The 27,860-nt window shown below is 45.7% G+C and overlaps 1 protein-coding gene across 3 annotated transcripts; it reads right to left on the reverse strand.

Annotated features, from left to right (window-relative positions):
- Positions 1–27,174, reverse strand: LOC119393280 (40S ribosomal protein S24). Of its 3 annotated transcripts, none has more exons than XM_037660218.2 (6): positions 27,077–27,174; positions 26,617–26,685; positions 11,754–11,963; positions 9,167–9,283; positions 5,865–5,927; positions 1–82 (listed from the first exon to the last, which is right to left on the reverse strand). In XM_037660218.2, the coding sequence occupies exons 1-5, from the start codon at positions 27,077–27,079 to the stop codon at positions 5,922–5,924; spliced, it is 405 nt and encodes a 134-aa protein (XP_037516146.1). In that variant the 5' UTR covers positions 27,080–27,174; the 3' UTR covers positions 1–82; positions 5,865–5,921. The 3 variants fall into 3 exon arrangements, with proteins under 3 accessions (XP_037516146.1, XP_037516152.1, XP_037516161.1); XM_037660224.2 differs by lacking the exon at positions 27,077–27,174 and adding an exon at positions 26,773–26,796; XM_037660233.2 differs by lacking the exon at positions 5,865–5,927 and having other exon boundaries at positions 27,077–27,173.
- Between the last annotated feature and the right edge of the window lie 686 nt (positions 27,175–27,860).

Below are 27,860 nucleotides of genomic sequence, written 5' to 3' on the forward strand. Positions count from 1 at the left end.
TTGTGTGGTGCTCCATCCACATTTATTGGAGATGCCCAAAATGTACATATGGTGTGGCAACCATTCTTGGGGTTCAAGGTTACTGAAAAAGAAAAGGCACGAAGTTAATTTCATGCAAACAATTCGAACTTGATTGTAAAAGTAAGCAGCAAGAATTTCCACTATAATGACGACCTGCTACATTTTCAATTCAATTCAGCAAGAGCAAACAATACTAATCTTTACTAAACACAACACCAAACTTTACTAAACTAGCAAACACGTAACAGCAAAGCTCGGAAAAAAAGAATAAGTGCTTGTTCGTCAAAGTATTGTCAGACTCAGAGTGAAGAATTTTATGGCGGATTCCACTGGTCGAGCCGGAGCAAGTTTTCTTGCTCCGCGTTCCAGAATCTGCGTTCCACTGGTCGATTCGGAGCAAGTTCGCATTTTCCACTGGCAGATTCGGAGCAACCCACTCCGCGACGGAGCGTTCCGAGTTGCTCCGTCTTGCAAAGGTGGATTTCGCCGGAACTCCGGCAACGCGGTGACGTCATTTCCGGTACAGTCGGGCAACTTGGTTGTTTTCAGCGTGTTTAAAGCGGGGTCTGATCACCCTGTGCACTTGTTTACATTCCTAAAATGGCGTTGTTTGACTCTGCTGGGCGAGCTTCTGGTTTGCTTCTTGCTCCGAGCGACAGCGAGAGCACGAGTTCTGACGGCAGTAGCACCAGCGATGACGACGAACCGTACGTGCTCTACGAAATGATGCTTAAAGAAATGTTCCCTGACCCGCTGTGCGCACGCCCAAAGATCATCGGCTACATCGAAGAAGAGATTTCCATGTGCTCGTCCATATTTTTTTTTTTCGAAAGTCTGCCCTTAGGCATAATAATTGTCAGCGCAACACAAGAAAATGGCACGCCTGCTTTACGCCACTGCGGGGTCGAATGCGTGCTTTGCAGCGGCGACCCATGGAAACGCACAGAGCGGAAGCAGAAATAGTTCCCGGAGCCAATTAACACGTGACGTATGCATAAACAACTTCCGGAGCGACCTCACGCGGAGCAGCATTCACGTGTTCCACTGGCAGATTTGGCTTGGTACAATCCGAGTGCTCGCTCCAGGATTTCAGCGGCCGCTCCGGATCTCCCAGTGGAATTCGCCATTAGTTCTGCGAGTATGGCAGCGACAACACAGAGTAGTATATTCTCTCTAAATCATCAGATTTGGATGACCACCGCGTCTCAATGTATCGGCAGTGGACGCCGTAGTTGTAAAACAGAACCCCACCGGGCCGTCCAAGGTTTCTTTTCACTGCCTTGCACTGTGCTTTAGTTCTTAAATTTCAGAAAGATATTTTCTGCACCGAAGAATGGAGATGCTCGGGCACCCTCCATGGTGCAGTGCAGTGAAGCCAATCCTCTATATATTTTCAAAACAATACCTTGCGTGTATCTTGCGAATAAAGTGCCTTTATTTTCAAGACTCATAGAATTCACTAGGCAAAAAATGAAAAAAAAAAAAAAAACATTCATAATTTCACGCCACAACACTCTTGGGAAACTGTTAAAGGGACACTAAAGAGCAAAATGATTTTTCTCGCATTAGTAAAGTAGTCTTCCACGATACCAAAAACACCACGCTTTCTGCGCGAAGACGCTTAAATAAGCGAGAAAACGTGCAAAACAAAAATACAGGTGGCGACGCCACCTTGGAATTCCCGCACCATTTGCCATGACGTCACATATTTTTGACGGCGCCTGCTTGGGCCTACGTAGTTCCTTATCGGTTAAATCGAAGTACATTGTCCTCTGAGGGGGCCAGTGACTTGACATAACAAGTTTGTGGAAATTTCGTCGAGCCAGTGGCGCCAAAATACGTTAATGCTCTTTGAAATCTCTTACGTCACGAATTACGAAGTTCGGCGCGAAATTTAAAAGTGAAACTTTGAACTTGGTTTTCTCTTGCAATAATAAGCCTATGGTGGTGAAATAAACTACACAAGAGTTCTCCGAGCACACTTTATCAATCTAAACCAATTCATTGTTTCTCTTTAGTGTCCCTTTAAACACCCGGTGGCTCCAAGTGAGACGAGCATGGAGACAGTGCCCTGGGCAAAATTCTGCAAATATCCCATCCTGGGTTAACTGACAGAACCAGCAGAAGCGGGGAAAAAAATTTTCACGTAGTACATCGTGTAAATGGCATCAGCTAGGCCCACAGCAAGACTCAAAAAAGTACCATCATAGAGCACCAACAGCCAACTAAAATAAGAAGTGCTCCAGTGACGTTCACTGAACATCAGCTCTGCATCTGCACACGTTTCAAACACAGTAAGCCCTCAATGCGATGAAGTCTTTGTATTCGAAGTGTTACGTTACATTGATGCATGTGTTTTAGGCCAGATTACTTGAATCCCATGGGCAGAAGGCTTCACTTAGGCTGAACAGTGAACCAGCAGTGTAGAGCTAACACTTTTTATCAACAGAATACAGAAGGATAGCCACCACTAAGGGTAGGAGTGCTTTGTCACACTTTTCTTTCATGGTGTCACAAACAATTGGGGCAACTGTCATGACGTTAACGGTGCATCTGCACTTATTTAGTTATGGGTTACAAAAAAATTTGACACCCCATTCCCTTTCTTACAGTAAGGGTTTACTGTACTTGTACATGGGAAGACCAATTTGTCCAGTTTACTCTAACTGCCTTTAACCAACACATACATGCTCCAGCCATATGGTATACACCACTAAGTAAGATTCAGAAGTGTCATATGCCTGGTATGGCATTGAAGCTAATGTCCAACAGAACCAAGTCCTATCAATTTTAAGAGTTGGAAGTCTTTGAAGTTAGGCTACAGAAGAACACACTTTATAGTCGGGTAAAACTTTGGAAGGTAGCAGCGTTTCCTCCTCTAAGGTGGATGAATGTGAGCGTGCACCACCAGATACACACGCTAACTGACATCACGGGCCAGATGGCCGGTGACTTCACCATTCGGACTTTCCTCCAGCCTTCTCAAGTTGCTTCTTAACTATAGTTCCAACTTCAATGTCTACCTGCTGTTGTAGTGTAGCCAGAGCACTAGAAGTCCGTTCCATTCGCCTGCACCACCTGAACCAGTTCACAAAGTGCTGCACCTCACCATTCATTACAGTGGCCCAGCAATGGCAGACTGAGCCACACCACTCGTTTCAAAACATGCCACGCTGATTCACGATTTTCCTGCACCCTCTCTGCTGAAGGTGCTGCCTTGGTGTAGACATGCACGTGCGCACTAGCAGCAGAGAAGACAATGCCACATCCTGGCGTAGCCGTCAAACTACGTCTGCTGTTTCTACGAAGCGTGGGTTGTGTTTTGCCAAGGTGTGTGCACCTCATAAACTGTCCATATGTGCAGTTTGCCACCACTCAGTCACGTGGACAGCATATATTAAGGAGTACTGACACAAAAATTTTTATCTGTAGTTCTTTTTTTTTTTGCAATATGTTGCTGGGGGCCTATTAGACATTGCACGGCGCATCACTTGCTGCAGCTGCGGCAAATAACTAATTACAGTCTGTTTATTACTGACCAGTCTCCGTTTCGGTTTGAGAGAGCTCCGAGAATGACAAGCTGCCAGGTGCAACTAACACCATCTAGCACGTGCACACAGAACCGCATACTTGCCAACCTAGGGACCTCGAAAGTGGGGAGATTCGCAAAACGAAGGTGGATGGTGGGGGAAAAAAACGTTTTTTATTTCTTGCTTCTCAGGGCCGCAGTAACGTAATACAAAACTGATGACTGCCAGGACTGCCAGTAAACCTTTCACATGCTGAGTATCATACCGGTGGTCATAATTATATCGCGCGTGTGCTACGACCTGCGAAATCTAGTAGCCCCTTCCCACACTTTGCACGCTTCACCGCATAACACTGAACGACGCCAAAGCTAATTTTGCATGAGCTGCGGTGTAATGTTGTAGCGAGTCCCTTGTCAGGATTAGGACAGTATGCCGAACTGTAACCAAGGACACAAATGCGGGGGCCCCTCCCTTTGCATCAGTGGGTGGAGGGGGGGAGGGTCACAGAGCAAGCTGTTCTGGTTCCTCAAGGCCACAAAATTTTTGTAACCATTGTCATTTCCTATTTTTATTTCGGGTGACTGTTTATCAGGAGATTTATGGCCACATCCGTATGACCGGGAGAACTGGTCAGAAATTGGGAGAGTTGGCAGGTATGGAACCGTGATGCACTTCCGCGCTGCCTGCATTGTCTGCTCGCATTCTTTCTCCTGCCGTATGTGCCGCGCAATGCTGTTGCCATGGTGATAGTCTGGTGGCAACGACTGAGGCTTCCACTTTCCAAACGTTCGCCGTGGTCCCGGACACTCGAGCAGCTGCCAAATGGTAGTCAGCCGGCGCAAGTGCAGTTAAATGGCAATCTCTACTGTGACGTCGTCACTGCCAACTGCGTGAGCTTAGAAATATGATGCTGTGGTGACATCGCGGAAATTGGGGGTAACCTTCAGGTCACTTCAGATGTCAATACCGCGAGGTATGGCGTATAACACTAGATTGTGCATGCTTACTTCAAATTCATACAAGTTACCTTCCTAGCCAGATTTGGTAAATATGCTCATGTTCCCAGGAATCGATCCTGCAAGCTATCTCAGCCGCGAGATTTTGTCAGTACCCCCTTAAAGCAAACAAAAGTGAGTCCTGCCCAGTGTCGGCACCTAGTCATTTGTTTCTGGTGTCGTGCCATGCCTGCACCATCGAACTCTAGCTGCACAATATCTGAATTTTTTGTGCATTGCTGTGGACCAGTTCAAATTGGTGCAGGCGAATCGAATGGACTTTAAAGTGGCTCCTGAAGCACCAACAGTTAATACCATGCAAATGTTTGTAAAGTGAAATCCTGCTGCCATTGGAACTCTCCTCTTTACGAAACGTAAGTTTTATGATGCCTTCCCACTCAAACATTCAGGACAGCTTTCATGTGTCCCACAAGGCAAACTCAAAAGAACAATCAGTTTGCTAAATGCAACTTTTAATCAATCTTGCTAAGTGTACAGCAATAATAGCTGCACAGGTGCCCCAAAAGTAAAACGGAGCACGCGAGCTGTGGCCAAACGGGGCGAAACTGCATGCCAGCGAGAGTGCGTCGGCATATCTGGCTGACCCATCCCGATGTTCTGATGCTCGCCTTATTGACGGCCCGAGCAAAACCGCGCTGCTACCACCACTGCTCGTCAGGGGACACTGAACTCTATGCATTTGTTTGCCCGCGTCGTGACGAAATCTTCGGATGCATGCGCTTTCTGCATCGCCGAGACTGCCACCATTTTCGCCCCTGATGAGCAGTGATGGTAGCAGCGCGGCTTTGCTCACGCCGGCGATAAGGCAAGCATCAGAATATCGAGATGGGTCAGCCGGATATGCTGATGCACTCTCGCTATCAGCAGCGCATTTTCTGATAGCGCTCGCTGGCATGCAATTTCACCCAGTTTGGCCACAGCTCGCGTGCTCAGTTTTACTTTTGGGGCACCTGTACAGTGTCAGCCACAGCACACATTTCCAACGCCATAAATTCATGCAGCTCCACAGTGAACTTACAATAACACTGAAGCTGTGCCAATCACCACATAATTAAAAAACTCGCAGTCTCAAAGCAATCATGCAAGAAGGCCATACGGAGAAAAACCATTTGACACCATATGCAACACCGGCAGAATACCCCGAGGATTTGACATTTCAGCGTCACACCCAAGAGACATCTAGCCCAGTGCAAAGTGCTGAACTCGGCCCACTCAATGCTGAAAGAGAAGACAAAGCAGCAGCAGCAGCAGCATTTGAAAGAGAGACAGAAAGAGAGAGAGAAAAGGCAGCAGACACCTTGCAAGCACCACACCAGCCAAAGCCAACGAGAGAGCAGAGCGAGCGAGAGCCCCATTAGCGCTGCAAGCAAGAGAAAAAAAATGTCAAGAAAAGAGGGTGCATCCACTGCAGTATTCTTATAAAGGACTCAGCTCCTTTATAACCCATGTGCCAGTGTGTCTCCGATACTGAATTTAAACCAAGCATTTCAACTTGAGCCCAACACCTTACATCACAGAAAGTGCCAAACATGCAGTGCAAGGAAACCTGATGTGCATACACAACACCCAACATACAAGATTACAAAGGAGCTGGTTTTTCTTTTGCAAAGTGTGAAGTCATCACCACATTACAGCAACAAAGCTCGTGAAACTGAACCTGCAGCAAATTTACTTTTAGTTGTATTTTTCTAAATTAAAACAACTGCGACTGCAACATTGCAAGCAAGGAAACTTAAATTCCATCTCAAAATATCGCACCGAACAAGTATTTTAAGGATAGACGTGGCAATTGCATTGAAAAAAAAAATATCGCTTTCAATTTCTGTAACTATCACATTCCAAATTATGCGCACTCAAAACAATGTAGAAGTGCTAAAACATTTGTTTTGAGAGTGATGTCAAAAGGTGACGCCTAGAAATTTTCATCGTAATCACAAAAAAAAAAAAGAAACTTGTTTTTGGAATAAGGAGGCAACCCACACGCCTGGGCGAAGAGAACGCGCGCCTGGTCGGACAATAAAGTTTAATTTTCTGTCTCTCAAGCTACAACTCTGCAATGGCACAACGGAGACCACCCATCTGAAATCCCGTCCAAAAGGTGCCTTTCTAGTCTTCCAATTTGCCACATTGAATCGAGAACATTCGTTCACTGAAGGCTCTGTCTCGACTCTCGAAAGTCAATGGCAGTGCTGCACCTTGGCAGAAGTGGTCATTGCATATGAGCAAGAATCGGCAGCAATTCCCGAGAACCACTGAGTCCTTTTCAATAGACCAGTGGCACTGTGCTCAACTTCGTCGAGTGAAGGGCCAACTTCGAGTGGAGGACTTAAAATACAAGGTGTAATTAAGATAAAACATTGAGCACTAAGTAACAAAGGCCACACAGAAACGCAGCCCTGCTTCTGCATTTTTGTGTGGCCTTTGTTACTTAGGGCTCAGCGGAAACGCAGCAGCAGGGCCGAGTTTCTCGGTGGTCTTTGAATAGAGGCAGAACCACAAGCACCCTCCCCCTCCTTTTATACCAAAGGGGAGTGGGAAGGGTGCCGCAGCCACTCTGGAAAGCTGTTGGGGCTCTTCGAGGCGAGAACATTTCAGAACCTCTATCTTTAGTTATTTTCTTCATCGCAGTGGGGTTAGAGTTGTTTATCAGGAGATCTATGGCAGTCTCCGTACACTTTGGAGGATCGGTCAAAATTCCTAAGTTTCCCGGGCAAATTGGGAGCCAGATATGCACTTTAGACAGCTACCAAGAGTGGCCTGTATGACACCGCCACAATATCCTTATGGTGCATGACACAACCACGCAGTTTAGCACGGCTACTTGCAATTTCAGGCAACTTAGAATTTCATGCAAAGTGTCATCCTGTGCAGGGTTTATCCTTTTTGCTAGTTACTGCCTATCACTTCAAATGCAACTGGGGAGAGCACCAGAGATAGTTGGACAATAGAAATGCACCACACCAACATAAGCGGATACACTGAGTAAACAATACCAGAAGTCCTGCACTGAAAGTTCCCTTGACACGTAGTTTTCTTTACAAACAGCAAGTCTATAGCTTAACAGCACAAAACAATCCTTTTGGAACATACTAACAAAAATTCAGTGCAATTTTGCCTAATTAGCTGAACTGAATGAATAGGGATGCAAACTAATGTGATTCATAATTGAACAAGTAGCACAAAAGACAAGGAGACTGTCTTCCTGCTCCTTCTTATGTCCTTGTCTTTTGCGCTATTTGTTCAATTATGAATTCCTGCAAACTCACCCAAATTTCAGTTCTTGTGAACTAATGCGACTCAAACTGAAATTAATTTGAAAGCGGTTTTTGCATTTAAATCAGCAGAAACAGTTACATATCTTGCCGATGTTTTCCATTTCCTATGCTAACGCCTTTTCACGCTCTCGCGCGCTTGCCAATCAGCCTTTTTCGCGATGCCCCGGTGCATGTGCCCGACCCTTAGCAGAAAAGTTGTGAAACATCTCTTCATCTCTGAGGATTTGGTTCTGGCAATACCTGTTGTCCCGGCCCCTACCAAAACCCTACCATAACGGCAGCACAGGAAAATTAAAGAAGCCAATTGTGCCGAGTGGGGGACAGATTGTTACTCTGACCAATGGACAGACACAATGAGCATGAAAGGGAATTGGCACTGGAAAAGCATTGCTACAAAATGCTAGCCCTGTATCAAATTAGGTTAACTTTGATGTGAAAACAAAAGTAGTTTCCATTGCCACGTCTTTCCCAGTAACATCAGCAATTATGAACGAGAAAAAAACTGCAAACTTCCGAAATAAGTATGATGCACTAGGCATGACAGCATTTTCACAACAAACATATTATTGCCTATGATCGTCAGCCAATAGCACATCATACAATTTCTGTTACCGTTTGCCACAATTGCTGGCAACAAAACCATGGTCAACAATCACAAATGGCTATCATGCAGTTTTGTAAGCATGCAGCTGAGGCAGCGTTGAACGCAGCAGTAAAAGTCAGAATAAAGGCTATGGGGAAGCACTGGCTAGAAGGCACAATTTCGAGACTTTCAGAAAACCATGTATAGCTTATGATCCATTGTAGTGCGGTCCATTAAAAGCAACGTTGGTTGCATAAACTAAATGGGCAGGCCAAAATAGGGCTATAAGATGGTCCATTATATCTGAAAGTGTTGTACAGGGGTCCATTGTAATGAGCACAGACAGTACATTAGACCTTGGGGAACCACTTCTGCTCAAAGCGGTTCAACGCACAGGATGAGCAATGTTTCGAGGTTATGAGAATAAACAAGGCAGTCATGACGACGCCTTCTCATAATGCCACTTAAAATTGCAATCCCAGCAGAAAGTTCGAAAAATGTGCAGTTTCCACAATTTGGAAGCTGGCTTGTGTATGTGGCAAGGCCACAAAAGTGTTCAAATCATCAGCTGTTGACTGTATAGCTGATAAATATACCTCATGAAAACATGTTTCTGGAAGCTTTAGTACACACTGAATTATTTCGTACAGTACAGAAAGGCTTGAAAGGTAAACATTTTTCCAAAATTGAAAGATTCAAAAGATGCGAAGTGCAAAGTAGCAATGATGACCCTGAGCTCACCTTCTTCCCACTTGCAGCTCCAACCTTGGCCTTCTTTGTTCCCCGAACCTTCTTCATACGGTTCTTGCGTTCTTTTCGCTGCTTACGACCTGTTCTGCCCTTCTCACCAAGGCCATTCTGCAGAAACATCACAGTAAGCATGACATGCTTATGACAACAGCAACCAAACTCCACTGCAACACTGAATTTGACATAAAAGGCTTACAAATTCCTTCAGATCTGCAACTGGTTCCCATAACACACAAGCAACACACTCAAACCTCACTATAACAGTCACATATGCCACGAAAATAACTTTGTTATATCCCAAAATTCGTTATAAACGTTTATTCATAACACTATTTCTGACAAGACTATTCCTCATTTACTTCGTTATAACCGATAATTCGTTATATCCGTGTTCGTTATATCGAGGTTTGAGTGTAAATGATTCTACAAATTTTCCAGATCATTTGGACAAATTCCGAATAATCAAGCCAATAATGAATTACTTGTGCTACCTTGCTAATATGTATTCACTTTAAACATACTACAGTTAAAACTAAGCTGCAACGAATCCTCGACCAAGTCTCCATAGGCTTCATTCGCTAGACCATAGTGGCTCGTCCTACACCGATAGATGTGTACCATTATCACCATGTCACCTTAAGATAACTGCACCCCTTAACTCACGGTGTCGCTGATGTCACTATGTGTGGCAAAAGGTTTTTCACTTTGCCCATAAGTGCAGGCACTGACCAATTAGATTCGGACATCAGAAGTGCAACGCCTTCATGGGTAGGTATCGTAACAGCACAAGGGCATGGTGGCGGCAGCTGTTGAATGTGCCAGTACAACCTACAGCCAACAACTATCATGATAACAACAGTAATACCTGTGTCACACGGGCACTTTTGAACGGCCATCCAGTCGAAGGCCATTGAAACGCCACAACTCTATCGACTCGATGGAGTTGTCCCGCTGCTACACGGCAATTCTGAACAGCCATTGAGTGGCTCAGGCGTCTCTCGCAAAAACTGCGTGGCGCTGCGGATCTTTATTTTCGTATTCATGTGACCGAAAGTTAAATACAAATCCGCTTAAAATCACAAATATGCCTGTTGTTTTTGCTTGAACATTTTAATAAAGTGTTTATTTGTAGTTAGCAATACATATTTTTAAGCTGTTGAGCAGCGAAACTGTGGCGAGCAATACACGGCAAGACGGCACGATCAAAGACAAGCACGTTGCTGATGTCGAGAGTATGTGCAGTTCGCACATTTCAAGTGGCACAAGTACTTTATTAAATAATCGATAGCGCTCACATATACTGCTTTAAAGCATACTGGTTAACGTTTTCTTTTTGTAATCGTGGGTTCGGGTACACTGTGAACAAGAGGGCACGTTTGCGCTGTTTCCGCTTCCGTCGCTCAATAGCCATCAAAGTTTCAACGGACGTGTGGGGTGCTCCGTTGACTCGATAGACTACTGACTCGATGGCCTTCAAAATCGCCCATGTGGCAGCTCGTGCTTGACAGTGGAGTCAATAGACCACCGGTTCAATGGCCTTCCAAACGCCTGTGTGACACGGGTATAAACAATAGAAGCATGTCGCTCCGCTATTGGCTGCTGCCTCCTTGTGAGAAATCGTGAAATGTGCAACTGAAAAAAAGGTGTGCACGTTGCTGGCCGAAACAAAAGGAGCTCGCAATCATTGCATTAATATAACAAGGTACTTGCTGCCCCTGCAGCAATCATGAAGGTTCAGGAGCAGACTACATCAAAGCAGTTTTGGCTCCTTACTGTGGTTATGTCAATAGCAGTGTGGTCAACTTGGCTAGATGACAATTCATTTGTTAACTGTGAGGTTACATCGCAGACAGACAGTAACGGGAGAGGCACGGGAGAGGAAAGAAAAATAACGGGAAAAGCACTGTGTGTGTGTGGTGCCTCAAGCAGTCTCTATGCACTGTTACTTCACGTTGGACAACAAACCAACTAGCCTAGAAAGAACTGTTGAAGTTTATGATATTAGGATTACAGCGCAGATGAAAAACACAGATTGCCAACTGAATGTTTATTAAGCTTCAATTCCTGGCAAACTGTACACACGAAAGAAGTGTCATTCTCAATCACATCTATCATTTGTTGTCAAAATTTCAAGTTCTTGCCACTGCCTATTTCATGCCTTTCGCTTATTTCACTTTCAGTTATCCCCATATAGAGTGGAACTTCAATTATACATCGCCTGGTGATGCAACGGCCCACATTTTACAATGAATCTTTTTGGTCTATAATCAACGCAACAACTCTCTGGTACACTTTTTTTGCATGAATCAAACGTGCACCAAACTTTCATGGTTCCGCACTCGAAATGTACCTCAGTGTTACGATACTACCAGCTTTTTAATATAAAAAATTTGCGTACCCTTTTGTTGAATATTAGAAAATAACGAGGCAAGTACAATTTGCCTTCTTATAATGGAAAATTCTCCTGGCAGTTCATTTTCATCTGTGATATAGTTTTCCTCAGTTGCATTTCTGGGGAGAGCTACTGTGCGTGTGTGTTGCTTTTGCATATCAGCTGTGTCTTTATACAAACACTTACCCTGCACAACCTGTACTTGGGCTCGAACTTCTTGGCAAAGTCCAGGGTGTCGTAGATCAAGGCAAAACCAGAGGTCTTGCCACCGCCAAACTGTGTGCGGAAGCCAAAACAGAACACAACGTCGGGCGTTGTGTTGTACATGGTGCTGAGCTTCTCGCGCACCTCAGTCTTGGAGACTGTACCCCGGTTCGGATGGATGATGTCCACCACCTGTCCAGACAAAACACAGAGAACACTGAAGTTCCAGTGGCCACAGTGGCCAGGCCAGCATACAGATGCAAGACCCACCACTACTTGGCTTATGCATTGTGCACTGAAAATGGGTGTCGCAATACTAAAACCAGCCATCACATAAAAGCCTTGAGCCAGCCACACTGACAGCAAGTGTTAATTGTAAAATGCTTAAAGGGACCGACAACTGGGCAGAACGTGTGATTAAATCCTGGCAGAAATGAAAAGACCGCGAAATATAGTGACAGATTCCAGCATCCTTTTCGCATTGTGAGTAGGATTTATGTTTTTAAATCGTGCTTAAAAGCAACGAAAACCGGTATGTCGTGCAGCCTAGCGGAAGAGCCTTCTGATGCTGTCATGCGCGCCATAATTGGTACTCAAAGTTAAGAGTACGTATATAATTATCTATCCCCGCTCTGTTCTGTGCTGCCTACGAGGTGAAAGGAGTTGCACGGTGAGAAGCAGCGCTGCCATCGCAGCCACCAGTGGCCCATGTCCAGCCGCGGCACATGCACGCGGAGTGCACACATGCGCAGTAAACCGCCGCACTTGAACATGAATCGCTGTCACGCTCAATGTTTGCGACATGTGTTGTAAAGTGTGTCTAAGACTTCATATTCGCCGCAGATAGAAAAATTCTTATTAAAAATGTTTCAAGGCATTTTCCACATTACCATTCCATGGCTAGACACTCTGACCAGTTAGCTTTCCACTGTGCTAAAGAAAATAGAGGCCCTAAAAATTGGTTGTCAGTCCCTTTAAGGAGTGGCATTTTCATTGAACACAATGAAGCATTTCTGCTTTGACTGAAACGCTCACAGCTACACTATGAAATCATTCTACATTAGACATAAAGGGCCCCTGACACCGAAATTGAAACCTCGAGATGTTTGCGTTATTTTATCATCCTGTATACGTGGGCACTTCTGGGCAATTTAGTGGCGAAAATTACCTTTAAGGGGAGACGTGGGTCTTGAAAAGTGTGTTTTTAATAATTGGGTGAACAGAATGAAATTTAATACACTTATTCAGTTTTTTTCTACAGATTCCAAATCTGTGAGTAGATTTTTCATAGCTGCATTAGAACAAAAGATATGCTGTTTCTACAACGTTTTCTAGCACATTTCTTACGGGGATTTTCGGCAACTTCTTTTCGTCAAACACAAAAGCAAAGTATATGGCAAGAATGCCAGAAAGCTGATCTAGCCGATGATGCTATTTATTTTCTTACAATATTGTTTACCAAATGATAACTCTCAATAATCATAAAGTGTATCAAGCAAAAATTTTTCGCTCATATTTGCGTGCATTTATTTTGCATTCGAAGTTTGATGAAAACAATAAAATTAGCATCATCGGCTAGACGAGCTCTCTGGCAGTCTTGCCACATACTTTGTTCTTGTGTTTGACAAAGCAAAGTTGCCAAAAAGTACCGTAAGAAATATGCTCTCAGAAATCTCATATCTTTTGTTCTAATGCAGATAATAAAAATCTACTTGGAGATTTGGAATCTGCAGAAAAATCTGACTAAGTGTACTAACTTTCATTCAGCTAACCTAAGTAATAAAAAAACTTTTTTCAAGACCCACGTCTCCCCTTAAGATATAATTTGCTTTTAAAGCAAGCACTTATCTGAGTTGGCAGCACATCGCGACATCACCACTAGTATGACGTAGACGAAAGCCCCTTGTGACATTCCGCAAGAAGAGCCAGTATTGTAGACGTCACAGAAGATTCGCGGGGCGCACATGACACCACAATTTGCACCTGACGAAGGCTATTGTTCCTCGCCCCTCTCGCTCTTGTCGGGTGCTCTCTGGTTTTGGCTACTTATGCCAGGAATGCTTTTCTTTTTTCTGAAAGGAAACGCTCTTAACAGGCTTAACTCATACCAAAGCACCCACATTGTCTCATTCTCTCACGGGTGCAGATTCGAAAACTGCGCTGTCAGCGTCACCAAAGCTTGAGCGCACGTGGTCTTAGGCGCTCCCCCACTGTGGGGCACTAGTTTCTTACAATTTTTAGGCGGACGTTTCGTAGTGACGCTAAATTAATCACAATTAATGACGGTAGTATTAATTATGATACGTTAGAGCATTTACGATTCAATTTCGGCATCACCAGACCCAAGGCTACAAATTATAGTAAAAAAGTCACAAGCAAAAATATCGCTGTCAGGGGTCTTTTAAGCTTAGGAGGATCAGAAACAACGAATGTGCCTGAAGTGGTGGTGGTGGTGAATTACACTTCACAATTCTCTCGCATTTGTCCAGTGAAAGAACTTAAGAATTTGCACGAAGAAATCTCATGCTTTCTTTTCAGAATGGCAAGTGTGTGTGTGTGTGTTGGGGGAGAGGGGTCCCGAGACGTTTCACTCCAGTGGCTGCCCCTCCCAAGGGTGCATGCCAGACATTGTAGAGAGTTAATATGAGCACCGTGAACAAATTTCTGCACATGCCTGCTATGTGACAGCATGGTTGATTCACTTGGACAATGAAATGCAAAATTCAAGCAAAGAGTAATATACCGCTTGTGTTCTGTATATACAGTTTAACCCGACTATACTCAACTGCTAAATCGAATTATCCTTTATATCACACTATTTTCAAACATTACAATGCTTCAATGTGAATGCATAAGAAAACCTAAGGCTACATCGAACAAAAATAGCCGGAACACTTGATATATTGAATATTGGACAGTGCGTTTTCTCGGAGTAGAAAGCTAGAAACTATCGCTTGTCATCGCGTGCTTTCTCCCACGATTCCTCGTCGTCGCAGCTGTCGTGCAGGGTCACCAATCGCTTTTCAACTCCCTTTGTTAATGCTATGCTACTGTAAAACGGAAGAACCTGGCTGTTGTCCTCAAAGCTGGCGATGATCAACACAGTCAACTGTAGAGAAAAGTCTTGACGTTGCCGCTCACTACGGCATCCCAAGAAGACCACTTAGTATGATATGATGCTGAAAAACAACATTAGGGCCAAGACAGACTAGAGGCGTCCGGCACTTGAGCACACAACGCTGCGTATGAAAATGTTGAGTTGTTTAATTTATACCGTATTTTCTCGCCTACAACCCTCATATAACCTGCACCCCAACTACAAACTGCGGAAAAATAAGAACTAAAACAAACAAAAAAAAACCCCGCGTGTTGCCATAAGCCATCTTTTTTGCATTATGCATTATCGTGAAGCAGTTCTGTAAAGCCAACATGTGGAACGAAATTCCCACTGAAGATATGGTAAATTCTTCAAAAGTTTTACATCGAATTACAGTGGAACCCCTCAATAACGAAAGCCCTCAAGAACGAAATTCTCGCGGCAACGAAGAAATCTGGCGTCCCCGGCAAACGTCCATAGAGTTCAACGGATTTGCCCCCTCTCGACAGTGAAGAGATTTTAAAAAAGCACTCTCACAATAACGCAAGTTTCAGGCAGCGGTCCGCAACAATTTTTTTTTCAAACCATGAGCTAGTTAGGAATTCAGAAGTTCGAAAATTGCAGCACCGCTCATTCAACAGGTCAGGCACATACGTTTCCGCCAACGTGCATCGATGTGACCATTGCCATTCACATTCGGTCACCACCTGCAGCCACTAGCTGAAGCATGGGACAGGCTTCGCCGTGTCAAAGCGATACCAGACGCTGTTGAACTGCACGACTTTTTGTGTGCTGACGCCGACCTGGTGATGCACGAAGGGTTCAGCAACGACGCTATCATCAAAAGTGAATGCAAAGTATCGAAGAGTAACGATGAGTGAGAAAAGTAACAAAACACAAGAAAGGCAAGTAAGTGTGCGCAAAGTTCTTGATGCTTTTCACACCATACGCACTTTCCTCGGCGCCCACGACAACGATGAAGCAACTTTCACAACAGAGCAAGATCAGCGACTTCTTTAAATAAATTTTGGTTGTGCAAAGTAAGTGGTGTGCGTATTTTTCTATTCTCGCGACAAAATTCTCACCAGAATGAACAAAAATTACTTCCCTGGCGATTTCGTTGAGGGGTTAGGCTAATATATATATATATATATATATATATATATATATATATATATATATATATATATAACTAATTCTCGTTTTTAAGAGAGCGACATTGGGTTCAACTGTAGATCAGATGAATTCTATTGCAAGCATCAACATTGCTTTTTTTCTAAAACAAATCTGCAGCTTCAGCACGTCGTCACAGGTAGAGTCAAATGTCATGCTCGTATACACTCCGTTCACTGCGACTGGCACGCCACCACGCGGCCGTCAGAGAAGGCAGTCGTTGAGAGCCCGAGCAGAAGCGAACGCTTTCCCGCGCCCGCTAGCACGCAGTTGTAGGTGTTCTGTGACGCAGTCATGAACTGCTGTGTCGTCGGTTGTACCAACAGGTACATGTCGTGCCCTGCGGGAACGACGTTTCACCGTTTCTCAACTCGTTCGTGCTTTATTGGGCAGCGGCAGAAGTGGATCACGGCTGTGCGACGAAAAAAGTTACCTTGGTTCCCGCTCCCTCTGCAGTCTCGCGTTCTGCGGTTTTGCCTTTCTTGTGCCGCTAGGATCAGTACATTTCAGCCATGACGGAACAAACTTGGAGCCCTCTCGGCACTCGAAGACATGCAGTGCACATTTCGTTGGGGGTGTGCCGTCCAAGGATGTGTCGTCCCAGTCGTACGTGCCAACGATATTTCCTGACGTATCGCAAGCCGTTCGTGCTTGCAGAAGATAAGTTGATAGTCAGCACTCGTGTCGTCGTATGTGTCTTCTACGTCCCGTGCTTTACGTTCGCGCTGTTCCTGCAATCATGATTTTAGTAGTGGCGGAAGCGCAGCTGTTCAATTAGAGATGCGCTAACTGGGAGTCGCAAGCCGTTCGTGCTTGCAGAAGATAAGTTGATAGTCAGCACTCGTGTCGTCGTATGTGTCTTCTACGTCCCGTGCTTTACGTTCGCGCTGTTCCTGCAATCATGATTTTAGTAGTGGCGGAAGCGCAGCTGTTCAATTAGAGATGCGCTAACTGGGAGTCAATCCCCTTCCCCCGAGATGTTGAGGGACAAAAATGTCAGGTGGTCACAGCTCTTCGGATAGATCCTAGGATTAAAGCAGAAAGACTACGGCTGGGGTAGCCCTATGGCACTCGGAAGCTTCGAGAGGTCGTGGTCCCGAAAATGCTAAAATGGATAAAAAAAAAAAAGTGGTAAACACAGGACACAGTGCGAGGAAACGACGGGACACTCACTGTGTCCTGTGTTTACCACTGGTTTTTTTATCGATTTTGACAATGTACCAACTAGCCCAGTCCAACACCTTGGTACCGAAAATGTTTGCGCACCTCTGCGCTAGGGCGTAGCTTGGGTTACACCAGTGTTTGCGCAAATTATAAAAGCGTGGTGAGCTCGCGCAGACGAGAGAGCCAAGTGCGCAAGCACTTTAAGTGGTTGATACTAGTAGTAAACAGCTGACCCTGTAATCATTCGGCGTTGACGAAACAAAGTGTGCAGCATGTAGACAAATGTGCACACAGAGCTAAAATCGAGGCTATTTATTTTCATCTTAGATCTGGCCGTCGTTGCAGTTTTCTGCGAACGCTGTTGCGACGGAAGCGCAATGTTTGTTTCGGAAAGAAGCATAAACAACGAAAGAGGTTGTAGCGAATGAGGTAGACTGATGGTGGCCGATCGTGACCGTGCCGTCGTCGGCGCCACATCAGTTGAAGCGAACGACGAAGCGGGGCCGATCGTAACACGTTTATTTCTTGCCCACACCTCGAGCTCTTGGCATGAGCCGCGCGAGCGGCGAAGTAGAAACGATCATGATGAGCGATGATGATGATGCTGCAATAAGGTCGTTGCTACGCGCGACAATTTCAAGCAAAATACTTGGTGGCTGCGAATCGACATGACACGAAGCCGCCAACAAATAACCACGCCGCCCGGCCACTCGCCGAAGTTTCCAAGGCGAATGGCCGTGGATAATTCTAAATGTTTTGTGCAATTTGCAAGTACACGGGTAGTAGGCATGCACCAATAATATTCTAAGCATGAAAGAATGACAGCTTGCCTCGATAGCTATGGAGTAAGCCTCTTGTGGGACGCACGCCTGACGCACGCATTTAGCCGTCAGTACTGACGACACCGTAGCAAAGTGTTCACTCACGTCAAAAACGTGGCCGCTCTCGTGCAGGTTTTCCCCTTTTTTAATGGTGGCATCGCGGAAGAACGATCCCACTACGATATCTTTAAATCCAGCTCGAAGCACTAACGCGCCAGCGACGGGCGCTTGCACCGCCATAGCTGTCAAAGCAATGAGGCACTGTTGTCTGCTAAGGCTCTCAACGTGGCACGCTCGCCGCACCGCAATTGGCGCTGCGTGCGTCTTTCAAGGCGCCCTCTATAGGTCCCGAACGGAGTGCATAGGGCATGCTGAAAAGGCCACTGCATGAAAAGCACTAATGCCTTGCAAGCTGACAGTTCAACCTACAATGCTTGAAGTAGTAGGTGCCTAAGGGTAAGCCAGTCAGGAGTCAGTAGGCCTGACTCATGATGCAATTATGTGGAAATGGGTTGCTGCACGAAGAAGTCCGGCAACTTGGTCCCTATTAGCGTGGACTTCATCTGCATCATCCTACACTGAAGCAATCATAACCCCTTGTAAGCACACCCACTCCAAGTGACACCAAATTTGCTCCCTTAACCAAGAAATTTGTGTTTTTTCATTTGGCAAACGTCAGTCGTTTACTTTGTGTGATGCAATGGAACATGACAGGACTACTAGCACAGGACTTGTTAGCATCCACAACCAACACGATCACCAACTTGTTGAGGCACTGTGCCCAGATTAAAGCCCCTAGATGCTTGTGCGCCACAAGTGCTACTTGCATGAAACCTCAACAAGGCAAATGTATCCCCAAGCATGAAGAAACGAGAATACACAGCACCAGGCCTGTGAAACGAGCACCCTGCATTATTATTTTTTTTTTTGAGCAAGGTCACAACCATTGCAGTTGCCAACACAGGCATTCAAGCTTGTCAACCAATTACAGGAGACCACTCCAGATTGCTTCTAAGCAACAAGGGTTCAACATGCAACAACCTATTGGTCCATGGCACTCATGCTCACATGTGAAAACTACACTTAAATCTATAGACCAGCTGTAAGCTTTGCCCTTCAGGCTTTAAAGGGGTACTGACACCTTTTTTCGAAAGCGAGTTTACTCTGCCATACCAACCTCCTGCATGCAGAGATGGCTCTGGGCAAGTGTGAAGCTCAGCAAATGCTGATAAGATATTTTAATTTGATATTAAAGTCAATTTTTCCATGGCGCACCTACCGACATCGACACTAGCTTGACGTCAGGCTACAGTACTAATTCCGGTGACTTCATGCAGCTGTCTGGCTAGTTGTGGTGACGTCAGGTACCAAAACTTCCAAGATGGCCGCTTGTGCGTCATCAAAACTTCCAAAATGGCCGCTTGTACGTCACCAACGGAGCCACGGTGCGGAGCAGCCGTGGAAACGTCACTATATATTGTGCGAGCACGTGACGAGGAGCTCATATCGTGTTGTGACGTCAGGGTACAGTAGGAACCGAAACTAGCTTTTAAAAACATACTGTAATTACTTTTCCAGGGCGCAGTCGTGCTTAGCTCTACCTTTTCTAGGCTCTTGGGGGCTTGACCTTTCATTTGACGCAAAAAAACGACAACTGAAAATATTCGTGTCAGTACCCCTTTAAAGCTTAAACCATAAAAGAAAATCTCAATGATTTTACATCACATAACACTGCAAGATAGGCATAGAGGGGACCATGAACTAATGGACCCCCTGGATTCTTTAATACGCACCGCACTGAAGTATAGAAGCATTTAGCCATCAAAAATGCAGCCACTACGTCGAGGATTAAAACTGCGCCCTTAATCTTGGCAGCATAACACCATAGCTACCTTGGCAGGTAAAAGAAACGACAAGTCCACTGATGTGTTAAAACTTGAGAACAATAAAATAAAAATTAACATTTAAAATGACTACTATCTTGCATCCTGGCATTACCAACTAGTTTTCTGGATGTGCTGAAACATGCACCTGGTAAACCCATACCGAGCATATCAAAGCTCTACTAGGCGATATTATGGAGCAGCCTTTACATAAGTGCCGAATTTTCATTCTTGGGCTGCCAGAACACGCTTGTAAATGCAAGCAATGTCTCGGCCTTTGCTGGTGCTCGTGTCAGACGCACATGCAGCATATGCAGTCACAAAGGCTGGGACACTATAAAACTTGCATTTCAACTGAGCCGAAGTCCCAATTTTAGAAGCAATGCCCCTGGCGGCGATGGCACGTTGGCCGAGCATAACCACATGGATTAGGGTGCACAGTGTATTACATGCTAAATCAAATGGCACTGACTACGGTGACGGGGCCCGTCAGTGCAGTACCATCGTAAAAGTGACGGGGCCCGTCACCGTAGTGCAAATTGTAATAGTGACGGGGCCCGTCATAATAGCGACGTCCTTATAGTGACGGGCCCCGTCGTCGTAAAGCGGTGACTACGGTGACGGGGCCCCTTTACCGCAGATTTTTGGTCGTTTTAGCCCACGTCGTGTGGTGTTCGTGGCGTAGTTGATCAGCCTGCAGGTCGTCAGTTCGATTCCTCCCGGTTTTTTTTTTTTTTTTGTCAGGTTATGCGTCAACGTCAACGTTACTGCTCTGACGGAGTCGTAACTTTTTCGTTCATGTCTGCGGCGGTTGTGCGTTGTTCCTATGCGACCTCGGTTCTAATCGCGCTAAATAAAAAAATTTTTCCATTTTTTTTTTACTTTTTTCAATATTGTTTCACAATACCGTCCCGAGCTTCCGGCTAGTCAACAATAGTTACTCATTCGTGGTAGCACGGCTCAGTGTGGGAGAGCGGAGCCCGTTAATCAGCATATGTTGCTGCGCCGCTGACGCTGCATATCAGCATGCCGCCAATGTCGCTGCGTCGCTGCTCCCCCCCCCCCCCCCCACCTCCGAAATGTTTTCGTACTGATGTGCATCGCCGACCAAAACAGCCACCTGCGCCTGAAGTCTTCCTGGATTTTTTCTAGAGTCCATGGTCGCGAAATAGATCTCGGAGGGAACATATTGCTGATTTGACTGGCTGTCCTCGCTGCGCCCATCGTCCCTGTAACTGGCTGCGCAGCGCATGACCGTCAGCGGCGCAGCAACAGGCTGATTAACGGGCTCCGCTTTCCCACGCTGAGCCATGCTACCACGAATGAGTAACTATTGTTGACTAGCCGGAAGCTCGGAACGGTATTGTGAAACAATACTGAAAAAAGAAAAAAAATGGAAACATATATATTTTCTTATTCAGCGCGACTGGAACCGAGGTCGCATAGGAACAAACTAGGTTTGTGCGAATAGTAAATTTTAGGATCCGAAGCGAATTCGAAGCAACTTTGAGTAGTAGCAGGATTTGACTTTCGGTTGAATGCAAGTGATAACATATAAAATATGTTAATTAAAATTTACTATAATTAGAGCATATAAGCCGGCATAACAAGCTTTTAAACTTAAACAATGACGAATCGATGTGAGGGTAATACAGTTTAAACCTCATTAATTCGAACTTTTATTTCGAAATCCCGCATAATTAGAAGGATTTCTATGGCCCTGTATTTTGCAATGTAAATTTGAGTGGATAATTTGAAGCGGCGGTGAGTACCATACAGCCCGGTTAATTCAACAACTTTGGGTGCCATGTGCCAATTCCCGATCCCGATTTAGCCGCAAATCCGCAGAAACGATGGCCCTTAGGAGCCACAAGGCAATGCAATGTAGCGATACTAATGAGTGACAAGTGAAGCATCCCAGCCTCGCTGCTGCCAGCGCAAGAAAAAAACAAAACAAAAGGCGGTCTCGTGGTCAACTGAAATGTGCGCCTGCAGAAAAGAAGACGTGCTTCACTGCAACACAGCGGTGACACGCGGGCAGCATGACGAATGCTTCTCTCAACGTCAGTGCGGCATGATTTACCCATTCTTTCAAGGAAAATGGAGAAATTAATAAAGGGCGGTCTGACGGAATTCGTGATGTGTGTGAACCTCCGATTGGTGGTTGTTCCGGCAATTTGCGCACTTGCACTGCTGGCGGAGTACTTGCCCGCAACGCCTCCTGCGAACTCAGTCAAAAGCTTCAATGATCCTCTTTTTCCACCCAGAACACATCGCGAATTCCGTCACACTGGTCATTATTACATTCTTTATTTTACCAGAAAGGATGGGCGAATGGTCGCATCATGACGCACTGACGCTGCGAGGAGCAGGTGACATGCTGCCCGTGTGTCACCACTGTGTTGCAGCGAAGCATGTCTTTTTCACAGGCGCGCATTTCAGTTGACCACGAGACCGTTTTTTTTTCCTCTTTCTTTTTTTTTTTTCTTGCACTGGCCTCAGCAAGGCCCGCCGTTTCCCCGGTTTAGCGGCAAAATTCGGACCAAGTATTGCTGGAAAAAACCCTTGTAACCGCAAACTAGCAGGCACAGCAAACGACCACCTCTGCTTACTTCCAGTAATACAAAATTCCTTGCATCCCGCCTTTTGTATGTTTGGTTAATTCGAAAACCCGCTTAATTAAATTTGTCACAGTCCCAGTGACTCTGAATTAACAAGGTTTTACTGCATGTTCATTTAACCTTGAAGTGGGGCTTCGCGGCAGTGCGGATTTCTCTTGGAAAGGTGTGTTCACGGTATAGCACACCTTCACTGCAGTGAAACCACCTTTACAGAGAGTTACATGCGGTTTATATATGTCTATTCGTTCATTTCGAATACTTTGAAATTTCCTAGAATTTAAATTCATTTCGAAGCGAGTTCGAATATTCGAATTGCTCGAATATTCGCACGAATAGGAACAACGCATCATCCGAACGCTAGGGCTGTCTAACCGCCGTAGACATGAACGAAAAAGTTACGACTCCGTGAGAGCAGTAACGTTGATGTTGACGCATAACCTGAAAAAAAAGGAAGAAAAAACGGGAGGAATCGAACTGACGACCTGCAGCCCTAACACTTCATGGAGAGCGCGCCCACCAACTACGCCATGAACACTTTTTTTTTTCTTTATTGCCTCACACAAGTAACTACTACGCCCCGAACGCCACACGACGAGGACGGTAAAGGGGCCCCGTCCCTTTTACGATGGTACTGTGCTGACGGGCCCCGTCACCGTAGTCACTGCTTTACGATGACGGGGCCCGTCGCTATAAATACGCCGCTATTATGACGGGCCCCGTCACTATTACAATTTACACTAAGGTGACGGGCCCCGTCACTTTTACGACGGTACTGCGCTGACGGGCCCCGTCACCGTAGTCAGTGCCAAATCAAATCGCATACCGTGAGATCCCAACCAAGTGCCCGCCTCTCTTCTTCGGGAGATTTGAAATATGTGCCCCCATCTCCCCTCCCACCATTTTCACTGTTTCATTCAGTTTTTATTCGCCCGACGAGGGTGAATGAAAACAATGAATGCACACATATTCAATAAAGCATTTCAGTATAAGCATGGGTTTGCATTCTTTATTCTTAGTGGCTCTTCCGCTACCATACTGAATTTTGATCCACGACCGAGCAAGGGCCCCCCCTCCAAATCTTGTCGCATCCTTCACCGTGGGGAAGGGATTTTACAGCTCTTTTTATATACCTTATTGCTAGAGCATAAATATTACAAGAAAGCCTGCCCGCAGTTCTGCAGAAATCCCCTAGGCTCGCACAGATTTTTACAATAAAAATTTGCATAAGAACTAAGCGTAGGCAATGTGACATTGTATAGTACACATTGGATGTGTCTGCAGGAGACTGAAGGGCAACGGCTGCACCAATGGAATAACTGCGTTGGGGAGCTCGTCCCAATGCAAGTCTCCCCAAGACGTGCAGAGCTTCTCTCAAGAGAGTACTCTCGTTCCCAGTAAGCAACATAAACGCAAACAGAAGCATGCACAAAACAATTTTAGCCTTGCGGATAGTGCATGCCCCCCCCCCCCCCCCAAACAGGGTTTTAACCCTGTTCAGACAGCTGTTGTACATTTAGCCCTTCAAAACATTTGGCAGCCATGATCTGTTTGCAAAATAGGCAACTGCTGTTATTACACAAGTTGCCCACAGTACGGCATTCACGAAGATATGCACTACAGTCATGGACAAATGAAGCAAGAACAAGAAATTAAGTAGAACATCTGCAATGCTTCGAGAGCGTATTCTCACATCGGTAAGTATGATGCCTGCAATAAGTATGGGCCTTAGGCCTTACTAAGTATGCAAACTGAAATCATGATGATTTTAAGCTTAATTACCAGCAAAAACAGGCACAAAGTAACATGTTTTAGTTTGTACTCCAATTGCCCACGACTATGTGGCCCAAAAAAACGACCACCCTGTCGCCGTGAACAGAAGTCATAGGTATTGCACACCTCAAAGCAGCACCACTTATGTATACATGGCTTGCACATGACGTCACCATTGCTGCTGTCCTCCTGCGGCGGCCATACTGGCAAACAGCCACACACACAAGCCGTACGTACAAGGTTGGTCAAAAGTTCCGAGGCCACACTGCCATAGGAATACATGGGATAGTGACCTGGGAACTTTTGACCCCCCCCCTCGTACCAGCAGTACGACTACAGCATTCAGTACGACGGAGCTGACCCGCACTGCCACGATCACTTTCTTTTTCGCGAGCCGTTTATTGTGCATCATGCCGCCGACTGGCACAAGACAGCCGTTAAATGCGGCGTACTATTCAGAACTGATAAGGCAAGCGTGTTCTTATTATGAAGAAAAGGTGCGGTTGTGCGATTGAGTGGATCCCTACACGCTTCGACCCGGAATGGACACGACTTCGAACATCTCCACCTTCCCAGAAGTGTTGCACGGCAACATCATGATCTATTTGGTTTACAGCACTAACCTTGTTACTCTGGGCCAAATGAAGGCGTACAAGCGCATAGAATCGCACAACTACTTTACCAGCGGCTGGGCAAAGAGCCTCTCTGCAAAGGAGCTTCGAGACCGGTAAATTTGATCGTGCTTGCAGAGGTAAGTTGAACGGTTCATCAAGTTGACCCATTTGCAAGCCCAGAGTTATCAAATAGTAATGCACGAACGCTGCTAAATCAACAAATGCCGACGTTTGCGCTTAGTTCTCATGAGAGTGCAGCGAGGAGCTCACGCAGCAACACGTTTTTCGATCGCGTGTCCCCTTTGCGGTCCGTTTTGTCATTAACATAGAGCGATGTATGTACGTGTGTGTGTGAACGTAGTGCTGAAAGTTTTGTCACTGCATGCGTACAGTCATCGAGAGCGAGCCGCATTTGGCTTCATCAACACTCATTGGCCTGAGCTCGGCGCCGTTCGTCCTCCGCCTGCATGCTTGAAGCTGCTGCCGAGTCGTAGAGACAGCACTCAGTCTGGGTTCGAGCATTTTCGTACGCTCGCACCGGCCTTCGATAACCTTTGGTATTCAAAAGAAGCTCATACTAGTGGGCTGCTTCTTTCTTCTGCAGCTGTCACTACAATTATAGCAGCCTACAACTGCGCATATAACCATAGTGGAGGGAAACTCACCAGTGCGACAAGGCAGCGCTGAACAAGGTCTAACCGCTGTTCACAATATGGCTGACTCGCTCCGAGCAGTGACGTAGGTGCAAGCCATGTATTGGCATATGTGCTACAGTTAGCAAAATCATGAATGGTCCACCAACTTTAGGCATGGCACTGTGTGAGAACCTCAATTGCTGCACAGCAGCAAGTTGCAATCATCTTCACAATGCTCCACGAAACACAGAACAATGTCTTACAGAGAAATGCCTGCAAGCAATGATTTCTTTCTCCACATATTGTCCTATGTTGCAGGCACCACAAAATACATTTACAGCGCATATTTGCCACCACGTTTCTAACACTTAAACATTTTGTTTATTTTTTTACAACTGCAAACTTCTTCACTTAATCAAAAACCAAACATGCTTTTCTGAAAACGCCTAAAACGACTGCGATGATATACACGGTACACCGACAGCCGCCGGAGTTGGCTTCAAGGTAATATATTCTGGATCGAGTCGTCGCCATTGAAAAAAAAAAAATACGTAGTTAGATATCTTGAAATGCGATTAGCTAGCTTAAATGATCCCAGCGTTAAGCCATTTATTCCCATCTCGGCGCGCCTGTCAATTAGTTGCAAGAAATCAGGCTACCTATGTACCGGCAGAAAAATAGAACTGTGGGCTCCATCCGATAGTCTCATGCATAGACTTGTGTCATCAAATAGGCACAACTTGGCGCTCGAGCAACCCCAAAAAACTGCGGTGGGCATTGCAAAAGTTCACCGAGGAATTCTACCTTAAACTAGAAACGTGCATCGCGGTTCACTTTCTCAACCTGACCGTGCGCCTGACATGCAGTGAACGACTTCAATGCAAGTCAGGAGGCGATGGTTGACGCGGCGACTACGACCGCGCGCCCAGACCACGCCAATGCACACGTGCTTTTGCACCATGCTAACGACTAGGCATTCGAGGCCATGCGAGACGTCAACGGCACCAGTTCGCTGTCCCGAAAGACTTGTCAAGAAACGACCAATATGCAAGCAAAAGTTCGCTTACCATTTGTTTTCGGCATAGTAGCCGGTTTGTCATGTATTTACGGGTTCGCACTGTAACTGACGAGTCGGCCTGAAACGAGAAAGGGCAAATGGCTTAGGCATCGTACGCCATGCGTTCGCTTAAAATAGCATTATAAACGCAGTAACACGTTGTTACCATATAAACTAAAGACAGGCAGGTCGTTGATCGTAAGCAATACCGTTATATTCAGTCCGTCGATCGTGAACACCACCTACACATTAACGCGCACACATAAAGCATACATCCACAGCGCCAGAATGCCGGGTCACCGTAGACGGGAACAAGTCGAAATATTTTTCAACATCGGGAGTCCCGTAACGATATACGACAATTAAGCAATGCACAGGTTAATCGCACTTGTAAACAGAGTTAATTTGTCACATTCTACTGAGTCCAATCGATGATTAAAGTGGATTTTTATTTCGTACAACAGACTCACCATTTTGGACAGCACACGAACAGCGCCAGAAAAGAAAGCGTTCAGTCAATGCACTCGGAAAGAAGCCGGTTCTAGAGTCGACGCTAGGTGGCTGATTCAACTTCTGTTCTGTGTTGTCTCTGGTTCGGAGGCTAGGTCGCTAGGTAGCGATCAGAGTTGCCAGACTTGGCGACTTCTCTCCGAACTGTTACCTTTCGAATAAAAATCGCCTCTGGCGACTAGCCTGCTTTCGGCGTTCCCTGCAACCACGCCTGCAACTGCACCCACAAAGTCCATATTTCGAAGGCCATGATCTTGTGATTTGCGAGCCCTGGCGAGCCCCACAAGCACCAGTTGCCAAAACACCGGCCACCGCCATTGCGATATTCTGTGGTCCCGCGTGAGGCTTTTGTGGCGAACTGCCGCGCCGCGCCGCTGCTGTACCCAACCTTTTGGCTTTCTGCTACTTGTGAAGCGCGCGGAAAGCGGTGGGCGTCTGCTACCCGCTGTAATATAACGCAGGCCACTTGGAGGCTATTTAACCTAAATGGTTTGGTACGACGTGCAATTTTTACGAGCTGTCATTGTGCTGTGGCAGCAAGATAATACTGCATGGATTACCATGTGTCAAACAGTAATAGCATATGCGAACTGTGGAACTGTGAATACAGCGCGCCCGATTGATAAAGCCCCGCATGCAAAAAGAAAGCGGAAACGAAATTATCTGCTCGGGGAGGTACAAAATAGTCACGCGTGCAAGGAGAGAAACTGAACGTGTTATAATCGAGAAGTCACTAGCGCTGAA

This window comes from Rhipicephalus sanguineus, chromosome 1 (genome assembly GCF_013339695.2).
Source record: "Rhipicephalus sanguineus isolate Rsan-2018 chromosome 1, BIME_Rsan_1.4, whole genome shotgun sequence".
NCBI lineage: Eukaryota > Metazoa > Arthropoda > Arachnida > Ixodida > Ixodidae > Rhipicephalus > Rhipicephalus sanguineus.